The sequence below is a fragment of the Aplidium turbinatum genome, chromosome 18, assembly GCF_918807975.1.
Source record: "Aplidium turbinatum chromosome 18, kaAplTurb1.1, whole genome shotgun sequence".
Taxonomy (NCBI): Eukaryota; Metazoa; Chordata; class Ascidiacea; order Aplousobranchia; family Polyclinidae; genus Aplidium; species Aplidium turbinatum.
The window spans coordinates 18,062,307-18,084,518 of record NC_137489.1 but is presented as its reverse complement, the minus strand read 5'-3'; the positions used below and the strand labels follow the sequence as shown (position 1 = coordinate 18,084,518).

Below are 22,212 nucleotides of genomic sequence, written 5' to 3'. Positions count from 1 at the left end.
TTGATATGTGGTTGAAAATTGTGCAAAAATGTGAATCTTTGAGCTCCTCTTGACCGTTTTCAAACAATATATTACAGAAGCGCGATAATCAATAGCTTATTAAATCATGCAAGGCCGTATTTACTGCTTTCCGAACCCCGGACTGGAGACCTACCTTTAAGTAGGGGCCCACTCATATTTAGTTCGTGCAGCGTTTTTCGGCTTGTAATTTTACAATTCTTTTTCCTTTTTTGTAAAAAATTTTCGCCTGCTCAACTACATTTCGTTTATCTCGGTATTGGGCTAGCATAGTTAGGGATTAAGGGAATGAAAAGTTTTTTGTGTCTAAAAAAACAACTTACAAAATGATGCAATATTTCGCAGTAAACACTACTCACTCAAAAATCCTAGTTAATTAATAATAATTTAAATGATAAATTTCAATATGAATCGAGATTGGTTATAAAGTGAAAATGTTATCTATAGCCTAAGGGTGGGGACACCTCAAGTAAAATTTTTGAAGTTCTGGTCTGTTGAAAGGCTACAACACACTAGGTTATACAAACTTTCAAGAAATAAATTATTAAAATTGATTGATTGATTGAATCTTTTTCCTCGGACTGGGAAAGCTTCTTGCAGAGCTTAATCCTGGCAGTTTTTGCATACTTGTAGAGGCTTTGAATCACTGACTCAGGCCCGGTCACCAAGATTGACAGAGTGAAGTTTCCGATTGTGGAAGTCTTGTTGCTGGGGAATTATTACGTCTATTAGACGCCTCTGAATGGAGATCAGTCCCGTGCGTTGCTCAAGCGCACACTCCAAGAGTCGAACCAGCGCCTCTTGATCTTGAAGCTTCTTCGTTCCATAAGTCATGCGCTAACCAACTGAGCTATCGGGGCGGACGAAGGCAAAATAAAATCCTTTTGTGGTTGTGAATAAAAAAAATTTTGAAATGGTAGGCTAACTTAAATTTTAAACAAAACTTCTACCCCAATTCAATTTTAATTTAATGAAATAAAAATTGCAAAAAAAGTGACCGAAACAAGATTATATTTGTCACAATTTTCTGGGGGCAAGCCTCCCACACCCCTTTTTGGACGTTAAGTTTTGCATTGCATTGCTCATTCATGTAAAAAAATGTACTTTGTTAAAACTCTGGTGTTTTTTCAACTTTTTTTTTAGATCCTCTTCTGCTTTGTCGGCATCGCTTATTAACTTTTTTTTCTATAAAATCTTAAAAGTTGTTTACTCTTTTCAAAACTAATGTTTATAATTTTTTTCCCCACATTGAAAAGGTGTTTTGCCCTAAACGCTTTCTGGTCCTATTTTTAAAAGTAAGCCCATTAGTGGATTCCAAAAAAAGAGGAGAGAGATGGTGCTCACGCGGCTCTGCGAGTTACCAAGAATTTATTTTCTAATGTACTTTACTTTTAAAACCACAACGACCAACTTAACTCTTTCAATGTTTTTATTTGTTGACGTTCTTGGAAGATATTATTTGATGTTAGCATCAACGTATAACTTGGTAACACAAAGTAGGCTAATAAGCACAGATACGTAGGCTATAGGTAAAACAGTGGTCTATAATTTAACAAATTTCTTACCCAGTAAATACGAAACATTTAAAAGTACATAGGAAATAGTTACAATTCCAAGCGTGAAAAGCACCGACGAAATAATCACTTTCACATCTTTAACTTCTTCTGATATCTGAGCTAGCACTGGCCAGCCCTCATACGACCACATGACCTGTAGCAATGAAAACGTTCAATTCTATGTTACGCTTTCTATAATTTTATGACAAATATTAATATATCAAGTTGAATGATTTTCGATCCTTTACAGAAGTCCAACCACTTGAAAGACGCATAGGTCTACTACCTACTGAGTACCAACTTGTTCCAAACAAATTCATTCGGCCAATTATTATTAAACGATAGGCTACACACACAGTTAGTACACTACAGTATATAGCCTACTGTCTATAGCCTACTGTATAATTAAATAACAGTTATACAAACTACAAAATATTATGGGCGGGCTGCATAAACATGAATTTTATATCTAATACTGCAAAAGTGATAAAAAATAGCTTATCAAAATTAGGTTGACAAAAAATGTCAACTTTCATTAAAAAAGAGATCCAACGTAATTTTACAACTAGTGAGATGAGTTCACACAAAGTAGGCTAGCTGAAATTTTATTTGCGGTTTTTTAAATTTTTGAGTAGATTTAACAGACAAGCAGTTTCCTTCTGCGCAAGCCAAGCATAACATTTCTGCTGGGAATTTGTAGCACGTCTGATACCCTACCACTTTCGTTTAATCTTGTGATATACTTCTGCTAAAAAAATTCGTTGCTCAATCTTTACCTAAACATTCATCACGTCTTTCTTTCCTTTGCAGATACAGTTTGCACATTTTACTACTAACAAAGTTTCAAACACATGTAGGCCTACTGTATAATGGCAGATGCTAATTAAGTTATTAGCACAACATTGCAGGACGCGAGCAAAAACTTAAGAAAGTTTTTCAACTGTTAATGTTGAGCGAGTAAGAAATCACTAAAACATTTTATGATTTTTGAACGTAGCCTACGAAATGTTTAGTTTTATTTTCATATAGTAACGAAATTCAATCGCGAGCCGCATAAAATCATCTTTCGAACCGCAGGTTCTCCATCCGTGCTATATAGACATGATGAAAGTAACAAAATACACAAAACAAAAAATATTTGGGATGGTTTCTTTACCGTATTAATTATCACCATTGTCATGTACAGCGCCCAGGAGCATAGTTTGACTGTGGATGTGGCGCTATATAAATATTGTTATTATTATTATTATTATTATTATTCTCTAATCTTGATGCATGGCATGAATTTTCTCATAAGCGTATCCAAAATCACAAAAGCAGCATGTGGAAATAAAACAAAGTGCTTGCTCTTTTACTTTAGGTCATTTATGGTTTAGAACCTTTACTTGCACTCCCAGATAAAAACGGAAATAACTGTCTGAAGAATTTTGTGATGGGAAGAATATTGCAAAACCTAAAAAGACTCTGACGAAAGTTTACTGTATAAACAAGTTTAAAGAATTTTCTTCGGGATCTTTAACTGTCAATAAATGGTCACATACAATATTTTCAAGGCGTTGTCTATTCAATCACCAAATAGCCCAGTATCTGGCACCCCAGTGCATATATCCACCTCAATAACTATCCAGTCATGTTAGAGCCTTGGTAGGCTACAACGCTCGAAAGAGTTCCTGTTCCGGTTTAAGAGTAAGCTGGACCAGGTGTATCTTTGCAAAGCACTAAATGACACATCTAAAATTTGACACAAAGTATGACTTTGCGGCCTTCCTTTCCACTTAGTCTTAATCGAAATCTTCAACCATGGAAAATAAGTTTGAATTTATTCAATACGTTTGTGGTTATTGTGATTAGATGTTTGCGTTCAAATTTAAAAGACAATCTGCCATTGTTACTGAAGGCAGTGCTGGCATTCATCCAGTTACGTTTTGCCAAAAGAGTGAAAAAATTGATGCATCTGCTGTCTACAATTTTTTTTTGGCCAGCTTAACACCCTCCAGTTAAGTGACAGTTTCCTGTCAAGCCATGGGTAAAAGGATTTAATTATATTTTATCACATCTTCTATTTCATTTGAAAATTTAATAAGAACTATGGACAATTGATCGATGTGGAGACTCACGGCAGCCGACGCCTTATTCAGGCATGGCCGATGATGATGATGATTCCAGAGTTTAACATGCGATTGTGTGCCGGCCGAGCCTCCTATCTCATAACTGCCTTTGATTAATAGTCGCTTGTTGGGCTTCTCGTATTGAAATTTATTTGTTCAGTTGTCTCGTATTATTGCTTCTGGTAGCCACTTTAACAGGTCAATTTCCACTTAGATCCCAATGGCAGCAACTACACCGCCAACCAACCAATCAGAACATGTTGCTACCGTCCAATTGTAACCCTTTTAGCATTCAGTCAGAGAATTGATCTTTGCTTTGAACTTTGTTTGGTAATTACATAAGAAAATAGAATTAAGACAGGGATGAGAATCAAACCCACATCAATGAAATGACTACCCTAGCCCTAATTCTCTACGCCGAGCTGCCGAAAGATTCATTTAATTTACTTTTTATCAGAAATGTGAGCGTTTTTCTGCTCTACTTGTAACTTCTGATTAGTTAAAACGCTGTTTTCTGTGTAACATCTGATTAGTTGATTGGTTCGAAGCCCATTGGGCTCTTAAAAAAGTTGGTTACGTTAAAGTGGCTACCAGTTTTTCTGTCCGTCTTGTATAACCTGCTTGGATAGGTAGCCTACTTTTTCTTTAAACAATTAAATTTTCCTTTTACAAATACTTGACCCGATGTGCTGCGTAATCTTTCAGTTATCATTTCGTATGTGAGCAAGATAAGCAGTTTTTCAAATGTTTAGATTAGACCGTATTTTGTTGTTGTTCTGTAGCCTATGTTTCTCTTGTATTTCCTGTACAGTAGGCCCTATTGTTTTTTTAAAGACTTGATAAAGCCTACATGCATAGCCGAAAACCTTTGCTATTTTGGTTTTGTTTTTATAACGTTAAATGTTGTGTGGTTGCTCTGTTATAGTGTAGTCACTGTTATGGTTTATGGCTATATGGTTATATAGTTTATGATTGTTTATGGTATAAAAAAGTAACTTCTCTACCCAAATTGTATACCTAACTTTACCTGATAAAATGCTGTCGATATAGACGAGAATGTAATTCCACTGAGGGCTTCCTCATCAAACGCGGTTTGAAAGTTTATCACTCCCACTTTACTTCCTTTGATTTGAACAGTGATTGCACCAACCAATATCAAGCCCATCGCTACAAACTTGAAAGCAACGAAAATGCTTTGAATCTGCACTGTCAGCTTCACGCTCCAACAATTTACAAACACAATCAAAAGCAATGCCGCGATGGATAAAAGTTTATCAGCAAATGGAAGAGACATCAAGCAGTTTTCTGGTAGAAATATAGACAATGCATAGTTTGAAAACATCAACATAGTAGTAGCAGTAGCGGTTGGTACCAACACATTTATCCAGGGTAGGAGAAACGCAATTGAAGGTCCAAATGCAAAGTGGAAGTAAACAAAGTCTCCTCCAGACTCTGGAATAGACATCGCTAGTTCTCCGTAACAAAGAGATGACAAAGCGGCGATGCATCCTCCAAACACCCAGATCAGAAGACTGATTCCTACACTCCCATTTGCCGCTTCTGGAAAGAAAACAAGTCCTAAAAGGTAGCCTTTTAAAGAACAGTAGGCTATTGCAAAAGCAATTTACCTCACTGTCCTGGAGAACTAGCCTACTGTACATATAAAACTATGAGCTAATTTTTATATTTGGATCAAGTTTGGCAATGGCACCATTACAAATGTGTCCATGTTAGTTATTTCCTCACTAGAGCCACACTTTTGGTTCGCCTATTCCTCCATAGTGTTGACAACCAGTTGATCATTGTTCCCGACAATTATTCACCAAATCAAACGTCATATAAAACCGTTATGGTCTACTTAACCTAGCTGGCATCTTACGTCTTGGAAATTGCTAGAAAATGTCCAAATATTGCACCATCGGTCGTAAGACCTGATGAAATATTGCATCAGCCGCTTTGAACACGGGTTTGAATTGCGTGACAATGTCTTTCATTATTGCGTCACAGTTACTGTCTACGTGCATTTGAGATATTGCTATCTATTCTGGTCATTCGTGAAATGGTTGCTTGAGAGTTAGTTGCACATTTAACTGTTTGCTTAGTGCTTGCCAGCTGGATAAAATTTCCGTCTTTTATCTAAGTAATCTGTTCTGTAGTGACAGTTTTAGAGGCGTACAGTGTTGCGTTCCATTTTCGATAACCGCGGGCTAATTTTACAGGAATACACTTTTGAATAGACGTTTCAAAAGAGTGTTTATTTTTCGGTCATTACATGCAGACGAACGGATCCGGGAACTTTATGTTACAATTTTCCCACGAAGAGATTATGGTTTACCGCTGTGACAATCATACATCTATTTCTTGCGTTCTTCCTGTGACTGTAGACTAGACTATTATAAGGTGTTGAAATGATAACTAGATTTTTTCTATAGTCTACAGTCACCGAAAGAACATCAGAAATTTATCTATAATTTCTAATGCATGGTGAACAGTCCCATTTTGTATTTAACCAGTTCATCAGTTTGTAAACAATCTACGATTCTATTTCAACGAAAACCAGAACTATTTGCTTGGACCATAGCGAACTATGTAAGTTCAGTTCAGTTGTTTTTATTTCTGACTATCACAGCAGAACCAATACACGTCAACATAGCAAAGGTCGAGAAAAAGGTAGAAGCCACAAAACGCGAACGTTAAAACGTGCTTGTGACTGTGACTTTCAGCTGATATTTTTAAGATTTGTATAAATAGACACTTGCTGTGAAGACAGGCAATGGTGCGTTTTAAAGAGTGGGAATGGTCGTGAGGGAAACACATCTTGATGCTTTTAGCTCATAGCAATAAATCTCTATGGATGGGACCTATTTATGTGTCTACTCAAAGTCAATCACTATGTTAAAATTTGTTTTTCTATCTTGTTCCAGTGCCGGTCTTAGGGTATTTCGGGCCCTGTGCGAAATATGCTTTGCGGGCCCCAATGACAGTGATCCAATTCAGAAGCGTAGCTAGGTATTTTGAAAGAGGAGGGGGGTAGTTTGACGGTTGGCGGGCGAAGACTGACGGCGTGATCGCCAAAGGCGACACCCAGCGGCGGGGGGCCTGGGGGGCTAACCCCAGAAAAATTTGAAAAATTACTTTGAATTTGGGGCATTCTGAGAGTATGTTCAACAAAAATTTTGGTATGCTTATTACTATAAAATGGTGCTGTACGGTGGCATAGCAAAAGAATAAGATCATGCTTTCTTTGGCATTTTTCAGAAATAAAGCTATGTCTCAATGTTGAGTCTGGGTGCAACCTATTTCGTACCCTGAAATCGGAGTAACAAAATCAAATTTCGACCTATTTCGTCCCATGAAAAGATCGAGAAAATTTTTGAAATGTTTGCGGCAACTCCGATCAGCGACCACGGCTCTGTTTTTCTTTCTCGATCTTTTCAGGGTACGAAGGGTTCAGGGGACGAAATAGGTTGCACCCGTTGAATCTCTATGTTTTCTTGATTGCTAATTCCTTTGTTGAATTCACTTGTTGAATTTTGCCATTGGAAATGACAAAACTACTGCATTTTCTGAGTAAATTGCGAACCCCCTAATTTGCGGGCCCTGTGCGATCGCACGGTTTGCACACCCCCAAGACCGGCACTGATTGTTCATTCGTACTGCAATTAACGTTTTTAATCAGTCAAATAGTTTCTTTTTTTTTTAAATAAAAATTGGTCAAACTTTTCAGGGCATGTAGCTTCCCACATAAGGGAAATCACTTGATTTCACATCTTTGTTTCATTTTGAAAAAGAGAAAAGCTTTGCATCATTAACTGCAGATCGCTATCCTGCAGACCAAGACTAACGGTTTCGGACTTAAAGTTCTCTTCAATGTAGTGAGGTTGTGGAGTGGCAATCGAACTTGTAAAACTTGGTTTTTGGAGTGATTAGGTTTCTTGGTTGATCGAAACGTAAGAAAAGGAACAACTTTTTTATAAGAAATTATTCAATCTGCATAATTTTAATTATTTTTAAAATTGAAGTAGCAAAGCATAGCATGCTGATGCTTGTGATGTTCAACTTACCTGTAAATAGCTACGTTGCGGAAACGAATAGCCTAACAACTAGGTTACCACAAACTACCGTAATTGAAGAATTGCCTCATTCTTTATTAAAATTTAAAAAAATGACCCAAAAAGGAGTTGTTGGCTAAAAAATATTATTGGATAATTTTGTCTTGACCTTAATTAAATAATCCAAAAACATGTATAAAAATATTCGGTTCTTCTTTGTATTGTTTTCTACTTACTAAAGACTCCGTTTGGTGAGATAAAAATACCAGATCCAAATATAACATTTGCAGACACAAATACTCCGCTCCAGAACCCTATGACCCGTTTCAAACTGAACGTTTCAGGAGGTTTATCATAATTTTCCTTGTCAACATCTTCCTCACTAACGGTTTCCAAGTTAGTGCCAGGAATTCTGCTGTATTTCAACCACTGACAACAAGGCATTATCATTTTAAGTTGTTCATTCTAAAAGCTGATGAAATAAAACCATTGTTAAACATAAGAGATCGTTTATCCACTTTTCATATTTGGCCAGGTCGCATGACTCTTCCTTTTACTTTACAAACCGTTTTTGTAATTCAGTGGTTTTCATCTGATTAGTCGCAAGTGTGGCGTACTTGGTTGGTGTAATAAACAACACGTCAAAATAAACCTTATTTCATCACAAAAGTAAAGACTTTAATCAACCAAACGTATGGTCAAAGTTGATAAAATCTGACCTTCAATTGTAAGTCAACACGCTCACTCACCAGAGCGCTCAAATCGACTCCAATACAATGGCTACCCACCATGTGTGGAATTTTCCCACCATATCTGAGAAAAGGACAAATCACAGCAAATTAAAGACTTCAAAAAGCTGGCAATACTTGAAGTAGCTCACCATTACAAAACATAACTCAACAAAGCCAAAACACTCTTCGACTAAAATCACTTCTTCTCTGGTACAACCAAATAACCAATATCCATGATCTAAATCATGAATAGAACGAACATTCAACAAAAAATCGACCATATGGTGGAGACATTACTGACGATCCAATGCTACTACTCCCATGCTTTTCGACATGCAACAGAAAGAAATGGATCAGTTATAATTGAATTTTATCCTTCGTGCCCAAACTGCTACCATTGTTCATCGATGGGGCTATCAAAGCACACCTTCACTCTATGAGTACTGTAGACTGATTGTAAATTAGAGTAGCCTCTTTGTTTGTATCAAACGTTTGTTGATAAAGAGTGATTTCCGAATACTAAGTTAACCTGTCAGATATGTTCTTAAGGTGTCTACAAAAGTAAACCAACATGCAAAACATGGCCTAAGTACTTTTTCAAAACGTCTGCCATGTTTAACTATGGCCAGAAATTACATACAGAACTGTTTATAGTACGTTTATATTCCAATTAATCAGCATACAAACGGTTGCGTATATCCGCAAGCCTGATTTGAGTGTTGCGTTATGGTCTCTTTTTCTATTCTATGACATAACATTTTGTTCAGCGATGTTTTAAGCCTGTCGTGCATTCCATCTAATGCGGAATAACATATCATGGTAAGCAATCCCCATGACTAAGCATAAAAGTTTGTTTCATCAATTGCAGGGATTAATTTTCAGTAGAAAAAGGCGACTTTATTTCAACCAGGGGTCCAACGTTTCTAGACATGCCCTTCATGAGATGCCTACGGAACTAGAGTTCTTGTTGCAAAATGTATCGCTTTACAGTAGATATTTCCGATTTATGCTCACCATCAGTTTAGGCCAGAGACTTTGTCTAACAAATTGGACTGTGTAATAAAAAAGGTTAGTTGTAAAATGAAACTTCGGTAGCGGTTGAATGGCGGGATGGCACAGTGGATAAGGCGCTCTCTTTCCAATCATGCAATCCTGGTTCGACTCCCGGCTTATGCTGGTTGTTGACAAACAAACTTGATAAATTGGGTGGGCGTAGTTGCTGAAGGAAAGGCGGTGGAGAGAAAGGAGCTGGCCACCCTACTCTCGTTAGTGCCGAAGGCTTAGTATAAAGGGAACCTTATCTTCTCATCCCCCCATGCTTGGATTAAGTATGGGACTCACCCGGTTGAAGTAGTTAACATTAAACTGGTTTAGTTGTGCTAATCTACTTAATCCGTTATAAAAGAATAATAATAAACTTTAATTGGCCTAGGTGAGAAGCAAAATGGTTTGAACGCCTGGTCAATCTAATAAAAAAAATACAGAGCTCAAACTTTGAACACTGAACTCATGTTCAGCAAACATTTCGAAAATTGTACTGTCTTGGTTTTCAGTGATAACTGACCAGTTTTTGCAACGTTTGATGAACATGATTTTCTATTTACATTTAATCTCTTTATTTTTTAATTAAACTTTTGTTTGTTTGATGATGAACTAACTTAGAAAATTAGAAATTTCATGAAGACACAAAGAAGTCCGAACATGCACAAAGCATTGTGACATGCTAGCGACAGTACAAATTGTTTACAAAGCAACTCGCAGTCCTCCCCGTTAGCTCAGTGAGCGCCAGACTCAAGATTAAGCGGCGCTGATTCCACTTTCAAAGTGTGTGCTTACGCAACGCATTTCAGGGCTGCTCTCCATTCAGCGGCATCTAATGGATGGAATAATTCCCCGGAAACAAGACTTCAACAATCGTAAAACTTCACTCTGTCAATCTCGGTGACAGGGCCTGCGCCAGTAGTTTAAATTCTCTACAAGTACTAGTTAACGCAAACAAGTAACAGTATGCGAAACTGCCAGGAACTAACTTTCTCAGTCGGAGGAGAAAGATTAAAAACCAACCTTGAACCTTCTTCTTTCGAAGACTTCAACTTTTCAGTAGAGAAATGGTAAAAATGCTCAAATTTAAACATCAGACATCAGATATGCAACAATGCGTAAGAGCATTTTGTTCCACATTTGAGCAATATATCATTGAGCTGTTTGTTCAGAAGACGTAACTAAATAAAACAACAATGGAGTTACTGGGTTTATGGAATAGTCTATATTTCCACTCCGCTATTTGCATTCAGTTCTGAAACGTTGGTTTCTCCAAGGGATAAAATGAAAGATGCCTGTCCCAAGTCTGGTAAAAGAGGAGAGTTGGCATTGGCAGCAAAAAGGGCATTCAACATCAAACTAAATGCCAAAAAATCAACTGTTTTTTACTTTAATCGTCTGCAGACATTGAATGAACTGTGAAACCGTGAAAATTGCAAATCTGTACCGGCTATTCGAAATTATTATAATAACTCAACAAATGGTAAAGATGTCATTGCAACTGTTCCAAATTTTGGTCAAAAAGGAAACTTTGTGTTTTGTTACAACGTCACTGGACTTTATGAGATGTAAAAAAAACAGCTTTTTCTGACTGGCTTCGATATTGTGCGTGTTCATTCTTCTTTTAGCCAAAAAATTGAGTCAAATATCTTTTCAACAAACGAAGTCCATCTTTCTTATAAACGTTTAGAGATTTAAATTAAAATAAAAAAAATACTTGTTGTTAGCTGGGTTTGCATTGAAAACTTCTCTCAGGGACTTATATCAGATCAGTGACATAAAGTAGGCTACGATGGCTTGCCTTTGGTTTTCTTGCTAGTGCTGTAGGTCTGGATTCAATTCCCGGTCGGTTATACTTAAAATTTAAAAAACTGCTCCAATGGTAGTCTTTCTTGCCTTAAGCATGGCCACCTGGAGATGTGGCCTGATTTGTCACATTTTGCAAATTTTGATTACAGCTACTGCTAGTGCTTGACTGACATTTTCTGAGATGTTTTTACTTTGTACGGTTTCCTAATGACATAAAACTTTTTTGTTGCCTTGGGGAAGCAGTAGCAAATGAAAAAAAGTAAGTTGAAAAACGCAAAATCAGACTGTTATTGAAAATTAACAGTCTGACTAAAATCTTCGAAATCAAATTTTCTTTGTTTTTCAACATGTAAGGATGTTAAAACCTATTGTATCATCTGGGGAAAAGAATAAAGAAAGCGTAAAAATCTAATTTTTAGAAAAATTTATTTAAACGTTCGCCCAAAGTTAGAAAAACCTGGAAATTTCTGCAAAATGTGACAAATCAGGCCGTATCTTTAGGTGGCCATGCCTTAACCCTTTGAAGGTTGGGGGGGGGCTGTCAATTCAACTTTTTTGTATCAACAGTTGTATCTCTAAAACCACTGAGGCTGCGACTACGAGATTTCTTGACTTTTCCTAACTTTTATTCACCTCTATTAAGCTGAAATTTTGAGCGAATAAAGGTTATAAATTGAGAGATATAAGGCATTTCTCAGCACATCCTCTGAAATATTTCATATTCTATTGCTCAAAATTTTCCCACCAGCTGGATGAAAGCAATTAATTTGGCCCATGTCTCGTTAATCAAATGATTTAAATTGAGATTATGTAAAAAAAAATTATTCACAACATTGCAATGCATGTTTTTCATTACTCTATCAAAAAATACCAAATAATTCAAACGTCATAAGTCACATCAACATTTCAACGTATTTAAGCAGTTCTAAAATTTACATAGTTTTAATTTTCGGATATGCTCTGCGTGAATAGTTTTACAAAGTGAATCCCAAATTTTGAAACCGTGCCTTAAAACATAACAGAGATATCACTCCAAAAGCATAAGAAGAATCGACAGCCCCCCCCCAAACTGAGCAAGACTCCAGGAGCCCAACCGCCTAAGGGTTAAGCAATGAGGATAATTTGTCTAATGATGCGTTAACCCTTTGAAGGTTGGGGAGGGGGGAGGGGCTGTCAATTCAACTTTTTGTATCAACAGTTGTATCTCTAAAACCACTGAGGCTGCGACTACGAAATTTCTTGACTTTTCCTAACTTTTAATCATTTCTATTGACCTGAAATTTTGAGCGAATAAAGGTTATAATTTGAGAGATATAAGGCATTTCTCAGCAGATCCGCTGAAATATTTCATATTCTAATTAACCTTTAACGCCTTGGTATATATTCATATTCTTCATATTCTATTCATATTCTAATTATATGTTATTTTGCATTATTATATTATTTTGCATGAAAAATATAGATTCAAATTGAGATTATGTAAAAAAATTTTAATCACAACATTGCAATGCATGTTCTTCATTACTCTACCAAAAAATAATGAGTAAACTCATGCAATCGCAAGATAATCCAAAAGTCATAAGTCACCTCAACATTTTAACGTATATGAGCAGTTCTAAAATTCACTAGTTTTAATTTTCGGATATGCTCTGCGTGAATAATTTTACAAAGTGAATCTCCAATTTTGAAACCGTGCCTTAAAAAATAACAGAAATATCACTCCTAAAGCATAAGAAGAATCGACAGCCCCCCCCTCCCAAAAGAGAACATCTGATGAAAAATCTAAGCACTTTTTAAAGGTTGATACAGTATACAGGGGCGCCGGAAGCGGGGGGGCAGGGGGGCAAATGCCCCCCCCCCCCGCCCTCAAATTTTCTGCAGATGGAGGGGCAGGGGGGCAATGGTGCCCTTTTAAAGTCATGTAAGCTACTGCACATTTTGCAATATAACAATTTCTGCTATTCGCTTTTAGCCTAATTATAATCTTTCATTTTTGCCTCAAAATAATATTTACGGCACAAAATTTTGCAACACAGCACAGGCCTTAAAACTCGTTTTTTTTTCGGCAGCCATCGTGGCCTACCGGGAGCTCCTTCTCGGCGGCTAAATCTGCGTGCTTGGAGGCCAAAATACAAAATAAAAATAACGATAGCACAAGTAAACAGAATTAAACTTGCAACAATGCTAAAATGATCACTTAGCGTTGTTGAAGTCTGGGCCTGGGCGACGTCCTACAATAGAATCGTTGCAAAGCCGGCTGCGTAGCTGAGTGGTGAAAACGTCTGCGCGACGTTCGAAAGGACGTGGGTTCGACACCGCTCCAGAACACGCGGCTGTGTCTCTGCAAAGACACTTAATGGCAAGCCAAAATAAGGGGAGCAGCTGACTCGAAGACTATATGTCACTTCGCTGCTTCCTGTTGTCTGTTGTATCGCATCTGTGATCGCGGTGTACTGTAGCCTATGTCAGCGTGGTCTAACTACTTTTAACTTACGGGCCACTTTACAAAAACGTGACAACTTGCGGGCCATTTCCAATAAAATGATAGTGAGTGCGTAATCGAAATTGCTAAAATTGTTAAAATTAATAGCAAATTGAAATTTATTGCAAAGCTCTATCAGTGAGATGCCTGTGGTCGAGGTTTCTCTGATACTATCGTTTCTACATCAATTTCAATGTTAGTGGTAACAAGTCGGAGACTATCTTCCAGTGTTTTGTCTATCGTTCGATTTCTGTTTTTAGACTTGACTTGCTTCATTCTAGAAAATGTACTCTCACACATGAATGTGCTTCCAAACATTGAGTGCATTTTTAATGCAAAAATTTTCAGTTTGGGAAATCTATCCTTGCTGACTAATTTCCAGAAGCACTCTGAGGTTTCATTTTGCTCCTGCAAATTTAGGTTTAACACATTCATGTGCATTGTCATGTCTGTAAGGAAAGCAAGATTGCACAGGAAGTTTAGGTACATAAGGTACATATCAGCCTTTAACACTAGTTACATATCAGCCTTTAAGAAGCCCAGTTGTACTGACGAGACCTGATAGGTTAAAACAGTATAGGCCCTGCTGTCTACAACTTTGAATTAAATTTTTGACACTTTTTGTCCAAATGCTATACTTGTTCTAATTAAAATTACTTTCTGTAACATAAATACAAATTAAATCAATACTGTGAAAGCTCGCAGGCCGCAAAAATTCTATCCGCGGGCCGCATGCGGCCCGTGGGCCTGTAGTTGGACCACGCTGGCCTATGTTATCGCAATGGGCACAAATAAAAACACGATTATTATTATTATGATTGCACCACGCAATAACTGCTTTATCGGGATTGTAATCCATTACTATTCTAGCGACACTCGTATGAGTGTCTCCAATGTGGCTGATTTTATAGAAATTCGCCACTCCCCTAGAATTATTTTTAGCAACGAAAAACAACGTTCGACATGACTGTGTTGACGATGACGGCAAGGTAATAAAATAAGTATTTCAATGATTAAAACATTACTTGTAGGCTTTAACTGCCCTTTATCAGAACTGACGATGCACTAGCAAGTGCGAAATATTTTTTCTGTTACATCTACTGACATCTGATCCCTGTTGCCTTAGCAATTGAGGTTTTAGCTATTTCAATGATGTACATTACTAAAAGACATTACTAAAAGAAGCATAATTTTTGCAAAATCTGATCAAAAAATGTTTTCCCCATTGATGTCAACTAACCTAGTTCTCCTTTTTAACAACGGTTCAATGTCCGACAAAATCGAATCGACATAAAAACGACAATATTGCCAGCCGATGTAAATTAGCACTTCGCAAGACTTTGTTAAAATAAATGTCGGGAATTACAAACAAGACTTACGCTACAGCGCTGGCGATCGCAGATGGATATATTCCATCAATAACAAATATTCCCCGCACAATGCAACAGTGGCGATTATGACGCGCTGACCTAATTTTGCGTCACTCTTTGATACTACATATTTTCGACAGTTAATCCACGATCATTCTATTGCGAAATTAAATAATTGGTTAGAAGAGACCGGCGGCCAAACTTGGTCGATTGAGGAAGTAGCACCGGCGGTTCATTCAAGCAGTACTTAGCGGCCATGGCCGCAGGCTGCTTTAAGAATTGACAGTAGGTTGCATCATTATAACATAGCATGCATGGTGCCCTTCTTCGTATACTGGATTATCATTATCGCTATATTTTATCTTAAAACTTGAAAAAAAAATTGGCCTTTTAGTAAACAAAAGTGCCCTTTTTTCGTAATCTTGCCCCCCCCCCAGTCAAAAATCGTTCCGGCGCCCCTGACAGTATATACAAGGTTTGCACTTTAAGATGCTTTATTGCATAATAGTTTCAGCCAAGCTCATCTACTGCACAAGACAAAGAAGATATCAAGCTGAAAATTATAATTTAAAATGTGTCAAATTTCAAACTTGAAATTCTAATAAAGATAGGCTACTTGCTATTTGTATAGCGCTGAAGCTTGATAATAGCCTATTGGTCGCGTATTACAAATGGAGAGCATTTTAAGCTGTAACTTAGCAATACAGATTGTGTGTCCTCTAACACAAAACGCAGCAATTAAAAATTGTGTTGCATTAACTAAACATTTAATAGGTTAAGTAAAGTTAAATTTTAAAGTTTTAGATGTGTTTAAAAGATGAACCGGGTGTCGACACTTTTGCTTGATATTTGCTTTTTCCTCTATATAGCAAAGCGTTCTAATGTACAAAACAGTAAACCATTTTCGGATCTTGGTCATAAACTAACGTTTATTCATAAAAAACTGAAATTCTTTTTTTTTTGTAGGATATTTCACTACTGAAGAAATATGGCCTGTACAATCATTCAATCAATCATTTTATTTTTCGTCATTAACGCGTCCGGGCATAGCATCTTTTCACAAATTGAGACTAGGTGGGCAAATTTTCAAAAAAGGGCACTTTTAGCGCGAGAGTTATGTTAAAAAGGGTACTTTTTGCGCGTAAATGATGTAACAAAGGGCATTTTTTTCCCGAGCGTAAAACATGTAAGCTTAAAAATGTAGATTTCTCAGGCAAATTGTGGGTGAAAAAGCATATTATAATTAGAATAAACTTTTGAGACCCATAATTGATTCCTATATTCATCCTCGCCCACAATATTTTGTAAATAATAATGAAATAAAATTTAATTTAGCAACATTTAGTTGCAGAGGTCTCTTGCACTAAAGTAAAAAGGAACAACTATGGTAATAGCCTATATGAAACACAACAGCTAAGATACAATAATGAGTTGAATCTTTGCAGAATTAGATGATTCTAAAGAGCTGGTAGTTTATTTTGATAAAAATCAGGAAACAAACCTCGGTAATTTAGACATATAGAATCTTACACAAAATTTGAGGTACTCACAACACAAATTGATAATTAATCTGCTTGAATGGAACATTAAGGATATTATAAGTAGGTTAAAGGTAGGCTCATAGGTTCTAAATGTATGCTAAAGCTTTCCATTTAGCTCAGTGGTTCCCAACCTGAGGGTAAATTACCTCCGGGGGGTAATTTTCCTATTTTGGGGGGGTAACAAGACCTGAGTTGGAAACAATGAAGCAAGTGAAGGTTGCGAACTTTATAAAAGCGAAGGAATTGAACAGCCGTCTTTCCAAGGGACTGTGCAAGAAGATGGGAGAAAGATAAGAAGCATTACTGTACCACACACAAGTACGATGGCTGTCTCGTGGCAAGGTGTTAACCCGCTTGGTCGAACTTCGTAAGGCTGTCCATGTTTTTCTGATAGAAAAGAAGTCCGACTTGGCTGAATATTTCCCTAACCAACAGTGGATTTCCCAGCTGTTCTATCTGGCTGAAATCTTTGGTGAATTAAACAAAGACAATATTTTAATTCAAGGCAAGAATGTAACTGTGATCGACACCAAATAGCCGTAGCTGCGTTTATCGCAAAGGTTAAATTGTGGAACAACCGAGTTGGAAGAGGCAAAGTAGTGCAGTTTCAGACGCTTGACATGCACTTCGAAGGCAATGGACTTGAGTTGACAGCGGCGTTGAAGGACGACGTAGCTGACCTCCCTGAGCTGACCACTTAAACCAGTAAGCCAAAAAGATGGACATTGGCCAACTACTTTTCGAATTTGGACCCGGCTTGGGCACGGCGTCTCCAATGTTGCGCTGAGCCCTTCACATGTGATGACAACCAGGTAGATGATGACGACTTTCCGGCCAAAAAAGAATTTATCACTCTCCGAATGAACGAAGCGTTGAAACTTGATTTCAAGGGGAAAGGCTTGGATTGGAACCCTTCTGGTTTGGCAGACTTCAGGACGCACCAACATTAGCGACACTGCATTAAATATCCTGACATCTTTTTCAACAACGTATCGCCGTGAACAAAGGTTTTCAACTGTCTTGACTCTTGGGAATGAAGACAAAGAAGCCCAATCGCCTGGATGTCGAAAGCGCACAAGAATCGCCCTCGCAGTACCACAAAGCCCAGGATCACAAAGCTGGCGGCTGAAGTCCAGGTCCAACCTTCTCATTGAATGCTTACCGCGCATTGTTATCTTGTATTCAGTATTGTATTGCATTTTGATTGTCATAGTTAGCCCTTTGAAATTCATAGCAATAAACACGTTGTTTTTGAAAATTGATCTTGGGGGTAATTGCCCACCTAGTTTCAAACTAGGGGGGCAAAGAAAGGGCTAGGGGGGCAAGCAAAGGGACTAGGTGGGCAAGTGCCCACCTAGTTTATATGTGAAAAGATGCTATGCGTCCGGGACGAAAAAGATACTAACTACAAAAATCGATATAAACCTACCAGCACGTTAACGAACGGGAAAAGATGGCAAAACCTTGAAAGGTTTAAAACGTGCCTGAATGAAAAATTATTTAGTAGGCTATATATCAGTATCTTTAGTGCCTTATTCAAATAGAATTGATAATTTTTGAATAAGATTCTATTTGAATAAGGCACTAAAGATGCTCTAAAGTTAGAGCGAAATGCATATGCCAATAGGGCTTTGCTGATTTTCCATGTATTTTGTAATAAAGAATGATTAATTGATACTTGATGGAGAATCGCTGGCCCGCTGCTTCTTAGTCAGGAGATCCCCTAGCATATCCTTAATGGAAATCAATATATGTATCAAAACCCAAAGTACAAGTACAAGCACTTTGCCCCAAGAACAGCTTTGAGGGAGGTCATTTTTGTACGGTTTGAATACAACAAAAAACAGACTTGTTTAACCTTTTAACATAGTCTAAGCTTACAACTTGTGTTTGGTTCAAAAATTTTCTTGACGTTCAGTTATGCCAGTTTATGGCTAGGAAATGCAGCTTCACTTTCTTCGGAAGTAGGCCAACCAATTTTGCAGCCTACTTCAGGAAATATTGTTCAAGTTGTTAGGTTATACCACAAGCTGTTATTATTGCGCATTGTTCATATTCTTTTTTGTATGCACTGTTTTTGTCACAATTTGCAACGTCGTCAAACTATATGTCAAAAACACAAGGCTGAGCAAAAATAAAAACAAGATTATTGTACACTGTTTCGCATGAACCATGTGTTGAATTATTTCATAAGGCGTATTGCAACACAGTAGAGTCATAATGGTTGGTTATTCAGTCACAGTGCTTAGTCATCATCCATGCAGCAACAGCAGCAGCATTTGCAAATGGCGACGCAGCAAATCACTTCACGACAGCAAGGGCAGCAAACAAAGAAAGCAGTCCCACAACAGCAGCATAAAGCCTTCTTCAAGCACTGGAAACATAAAGTGAAAATAATTCAAAACAAAGCTTTTAGAGGCAATTACAAATCAAACTGAATACACGTGCAATTTTTTTTTTTCTTTATGCCTGAGATAGGCCTAATCACATAATTTATTTGTGCCTCTACCGTCCCTATCAGCAAATCCAATGTTTTTTTACAATATTCCATATCTGTAGTACTTGAATCAAAGTTTAAACGCCTGATTTGCTGGCTGGGATGTAGCTTCAACATTCTGATGTTAAAATCAACTTTGTAAATAATGATCTTCTTATTAATTCTCGATCACTTCCAACAGTCGTTGATATCAATAGTGACATTTTTTGTTTTTACATCAATTCGAGAAAAAGCTTATGTTGGACAAAAACAGATGAAAGTATAGTCATGGAAAACTTACATTAAAAATCCCTTTGAAAATTCCACAGCACATGTTTTTGGAGCAATGGCAACCCTACGATGATATCAAAGCTCTGGAAGCACAACAAAGAATCACAATTAGTTCGAGGATAGAGATTTTTTCAAACATTTATAGGTTCATCTTTCGTCACCGTAAAACCAGTTCATATACTTGTAAAGATCATAATCATAAATATTTAAAATTGTAATTTACAGTTTTAATACATTTAATTCGACCTAACAAGGCAACTTGATTGCAATTTACGCCGTGTTAGCTTTTAAAATGTTCAGTATCTTTTGCTGAATATGACGTCCAGTAAACTTTAAGTTTTTTGTTATTTTTCTCTTTTTTTAAATTGTTTGTATGTTTTTTGGAACCTTATAAAGATTCCATCTTGGAATTAAACGAATTTTTATTATCTATTTGAGAAGGCTAAATGTATTTCAAATTATAATAAGGTAAATGTAGCCTATTTCACATGCTAGATCAGGGGCGTCCAACTCGTGGCCCGCGGGCCACATGTGGCCCGCGAGAAGATTCTGAGTGGCCCGCGTGATATTTTTCGAAATGACATATATTATATAATCAACTCAATCGCCAACGTAATTTATGGCGAACTTACATTCCGATAAATTGGCATTTATTGTTTGCTTTCTTTCTCTATTACTCTGTATTCCCTAGTGCATGGGGTGCGCAACTGTTCAAGCTAATTTTATTGTATCACAATGCACATTGTTACGCATCACATTTTCCACATTGTTACGTCCACCCTTTTCCACACAATAGTACTGGTGCTTCAAGAGTCAGTCAATCAGCAATATTTCTTGCTTTTCGTGACATCATTATTCGGCAGCACTTACTTGTGCGAGCAAGTTTTTTGTGGATAAACCTAGGGACAGCCGGACAATACATTACGGGCCACGCAACTCCGCTGTTCCGGCAACATCAGAAGGGTCAATTGCCAATTTGACATTTTTTACGCTTTGCTGCTGGCTTGCTTTCAACTAAAAACCTTAAACCACTTTAAAACCAACTTCACTCTTCTTATATAACCCATAAAATGTACAAACACATTTTTGAGATTAGAATTTGGGTGTGAGGGTTTTAATTAGAAATTATCAGACAGTCATTTTTAAGATTACAAATTAGCAGTAAATACTCAAGTGGCCCGCGCAACTATTCGTAAACTACATGTGGCCCTTTGGCCAAAAAGGTTGGACACCCCTGTGCTAGATCCTTACATGGTTAATTATTCTCTAACTAAACCGAGAAACCAGCGCATACGTGAAGTGACGTCAGTTTTTACGTTACAAACAAAAAATGAGAATCCGAGTTTGTCGGTTGCTTGGCTCTTTGTCCAAACAGTTTGAAATTTTAGCCGAAATTGTTTTCGATTGCACACAACACGTCCATCTTACACTGGTGTCTAGGCTAGTTTCACATGCTCTGCTTTACTTGTTTTCAATAGTTCGGTCGATTTGTCTGTATTTCTCGTTTATTTACCCAAATCAGAGGTAGAAGCGCAAGCAATTCACCGAATTGCTGGCAATATGCAATATTAGAAAATTAAAAGGAACGCCACTATGTTCATATGGGAAAAAGTGCAATTAACTTATCTCATTAAAAAATTACTAGCTTCTAACTCGTTGAAATCTTTCTCAAATAAAACTAGTTGTATCCCAGTAGCACCAATACGCCTTCATCAGATGCCTAGCTGTGGTAACAAAAGGTGAGTCCCATACTTGAATCCAAGCATCTGGGAATGAGAAGATAAGGTTCTCATTATACTAAGCCTTCATCACTAATGAGAGTAGGGTGGCTAGTTCCATTCTCTCGGCCGCCTTTCCTGGAGCAACCACGCCCACCCAATTCATTACACCCTGGGTAGAGGTGAACGGTGTTTGTCAACAACCAGCATATAAGCAGGGAGTCGAACCAGGATTGCGTGATTGGAAAGCGAGCGCCTTACCCGCTGCGCCATCCCACCGCTTTAGCTGTGGTACATATCTGAAAAATATTTGAAACAGCTGCTGACTTACGCTTCCCTTTTAACTGATTTGTTCTCCAATGACGGTTAGCATATATAATTTCCACCTAACGCAACTTATACAAACTCGTCACATTTACTTTCAACTTTCAATGCCTTGTGCACTTCTGCAGTCCATAGTTTTGTGAAACGACACCACAGCCACAGGGGAAAATTTAATTAAAGATGATAGAAGGTGTAGCATTCGCTTCTTGGCTCTTCTGTATACAGTTTTAATGCCCGATATCTACCATATTGCTTCTGATTGTTTCGATCTGTCTGTTAACAGCTATACAGCCTCTCCTCCTTGTTCAGAATGCTTTTACTGCATTTAGCATCAGTTTTAGTGTATTCCTTTCAGCCTAAAATTACTGTCATATTATGTTTCTTGTAGCTGTATGCAATTCTCTGTGTGGATGATACTGTTTGGTTTTGGGATAGTTATATCGACAACTTTAATTCGTTTTGTTTGATATTCAGGGTAAAACGCATTCAAATCGGTCAAAAAAAATAATCAAAGTGAACCGAAGGCTCTTAGCCTACAATAGGTACACGCGTAACACTTATAAATTCTATCCTTCTTTCAAACCATTATTGGACGCACTGCAATCGTTAAGATTTGGTTAGCTTAAAACAAAGCTCTATTGATAAATGATTTACAAATGGTGCGTCACTGTTGCGGTAAAGTACTTACTTGCTCC

The 22,212-nt window shown here is 37.4% G+C and overlaps 1 protein-coding gene and 1 long non-coding RNA gene across 2 annotated transcripts in view; both read right to left on the bottom strand.

The window, feature by feature from the left end:
* LOC145787239 (b(0,+)-type amino acid transporter 1-like) overlaps window positions 1–8,700 on the bottom strand; it is a 29,006-nt gene extending 20,306 nt beyond the window's left edge. Inside the window, exons 1-5 of the mRNA XM_082598956.1 lie at window positions 8,666–8,700; window positions 8,484–8,547; window positions 7,971–8,163; window positions 4,710–5,242; window positions 1,584–1,728 (exon numbers count right to left, since the gene is read on the bottom strand). Coding sequence (XP_082455082.1) covers window positions 1,584–1,728; window positions 4,710–5,242; window positions 7,971–8,163; window positions 8,484–8,547; window positions 8,666–8,700 — 970 coding nt within the window. The remainder of the gene's footprint in view (window positions 1–1,583; window positions 1,729–4,709; window positions 5,243–7,970; window positions 8,164–8,483; window positions 8,548–8,665) is intronic.
* A 6,943-nt stretch (window positions 8,701–15,643) lies between these two features.
* LOC145787684 (uncharacterized) lies at window positions 15,644–19,560 on the bottom strand. The gene is made up of 2 exons (XR_014291429.1): window positions 19,486–19,560; window positions 15,644–19,082 (listed from the first exon to the last, which is right to left on the bottom strand). It is a non-coding gene; the product is annotated as an uncharacterized LOC145787684 (long non-coding RNA).
* Window positions 19,561–22,212: the final 2,652 nt, after the last annotated feature.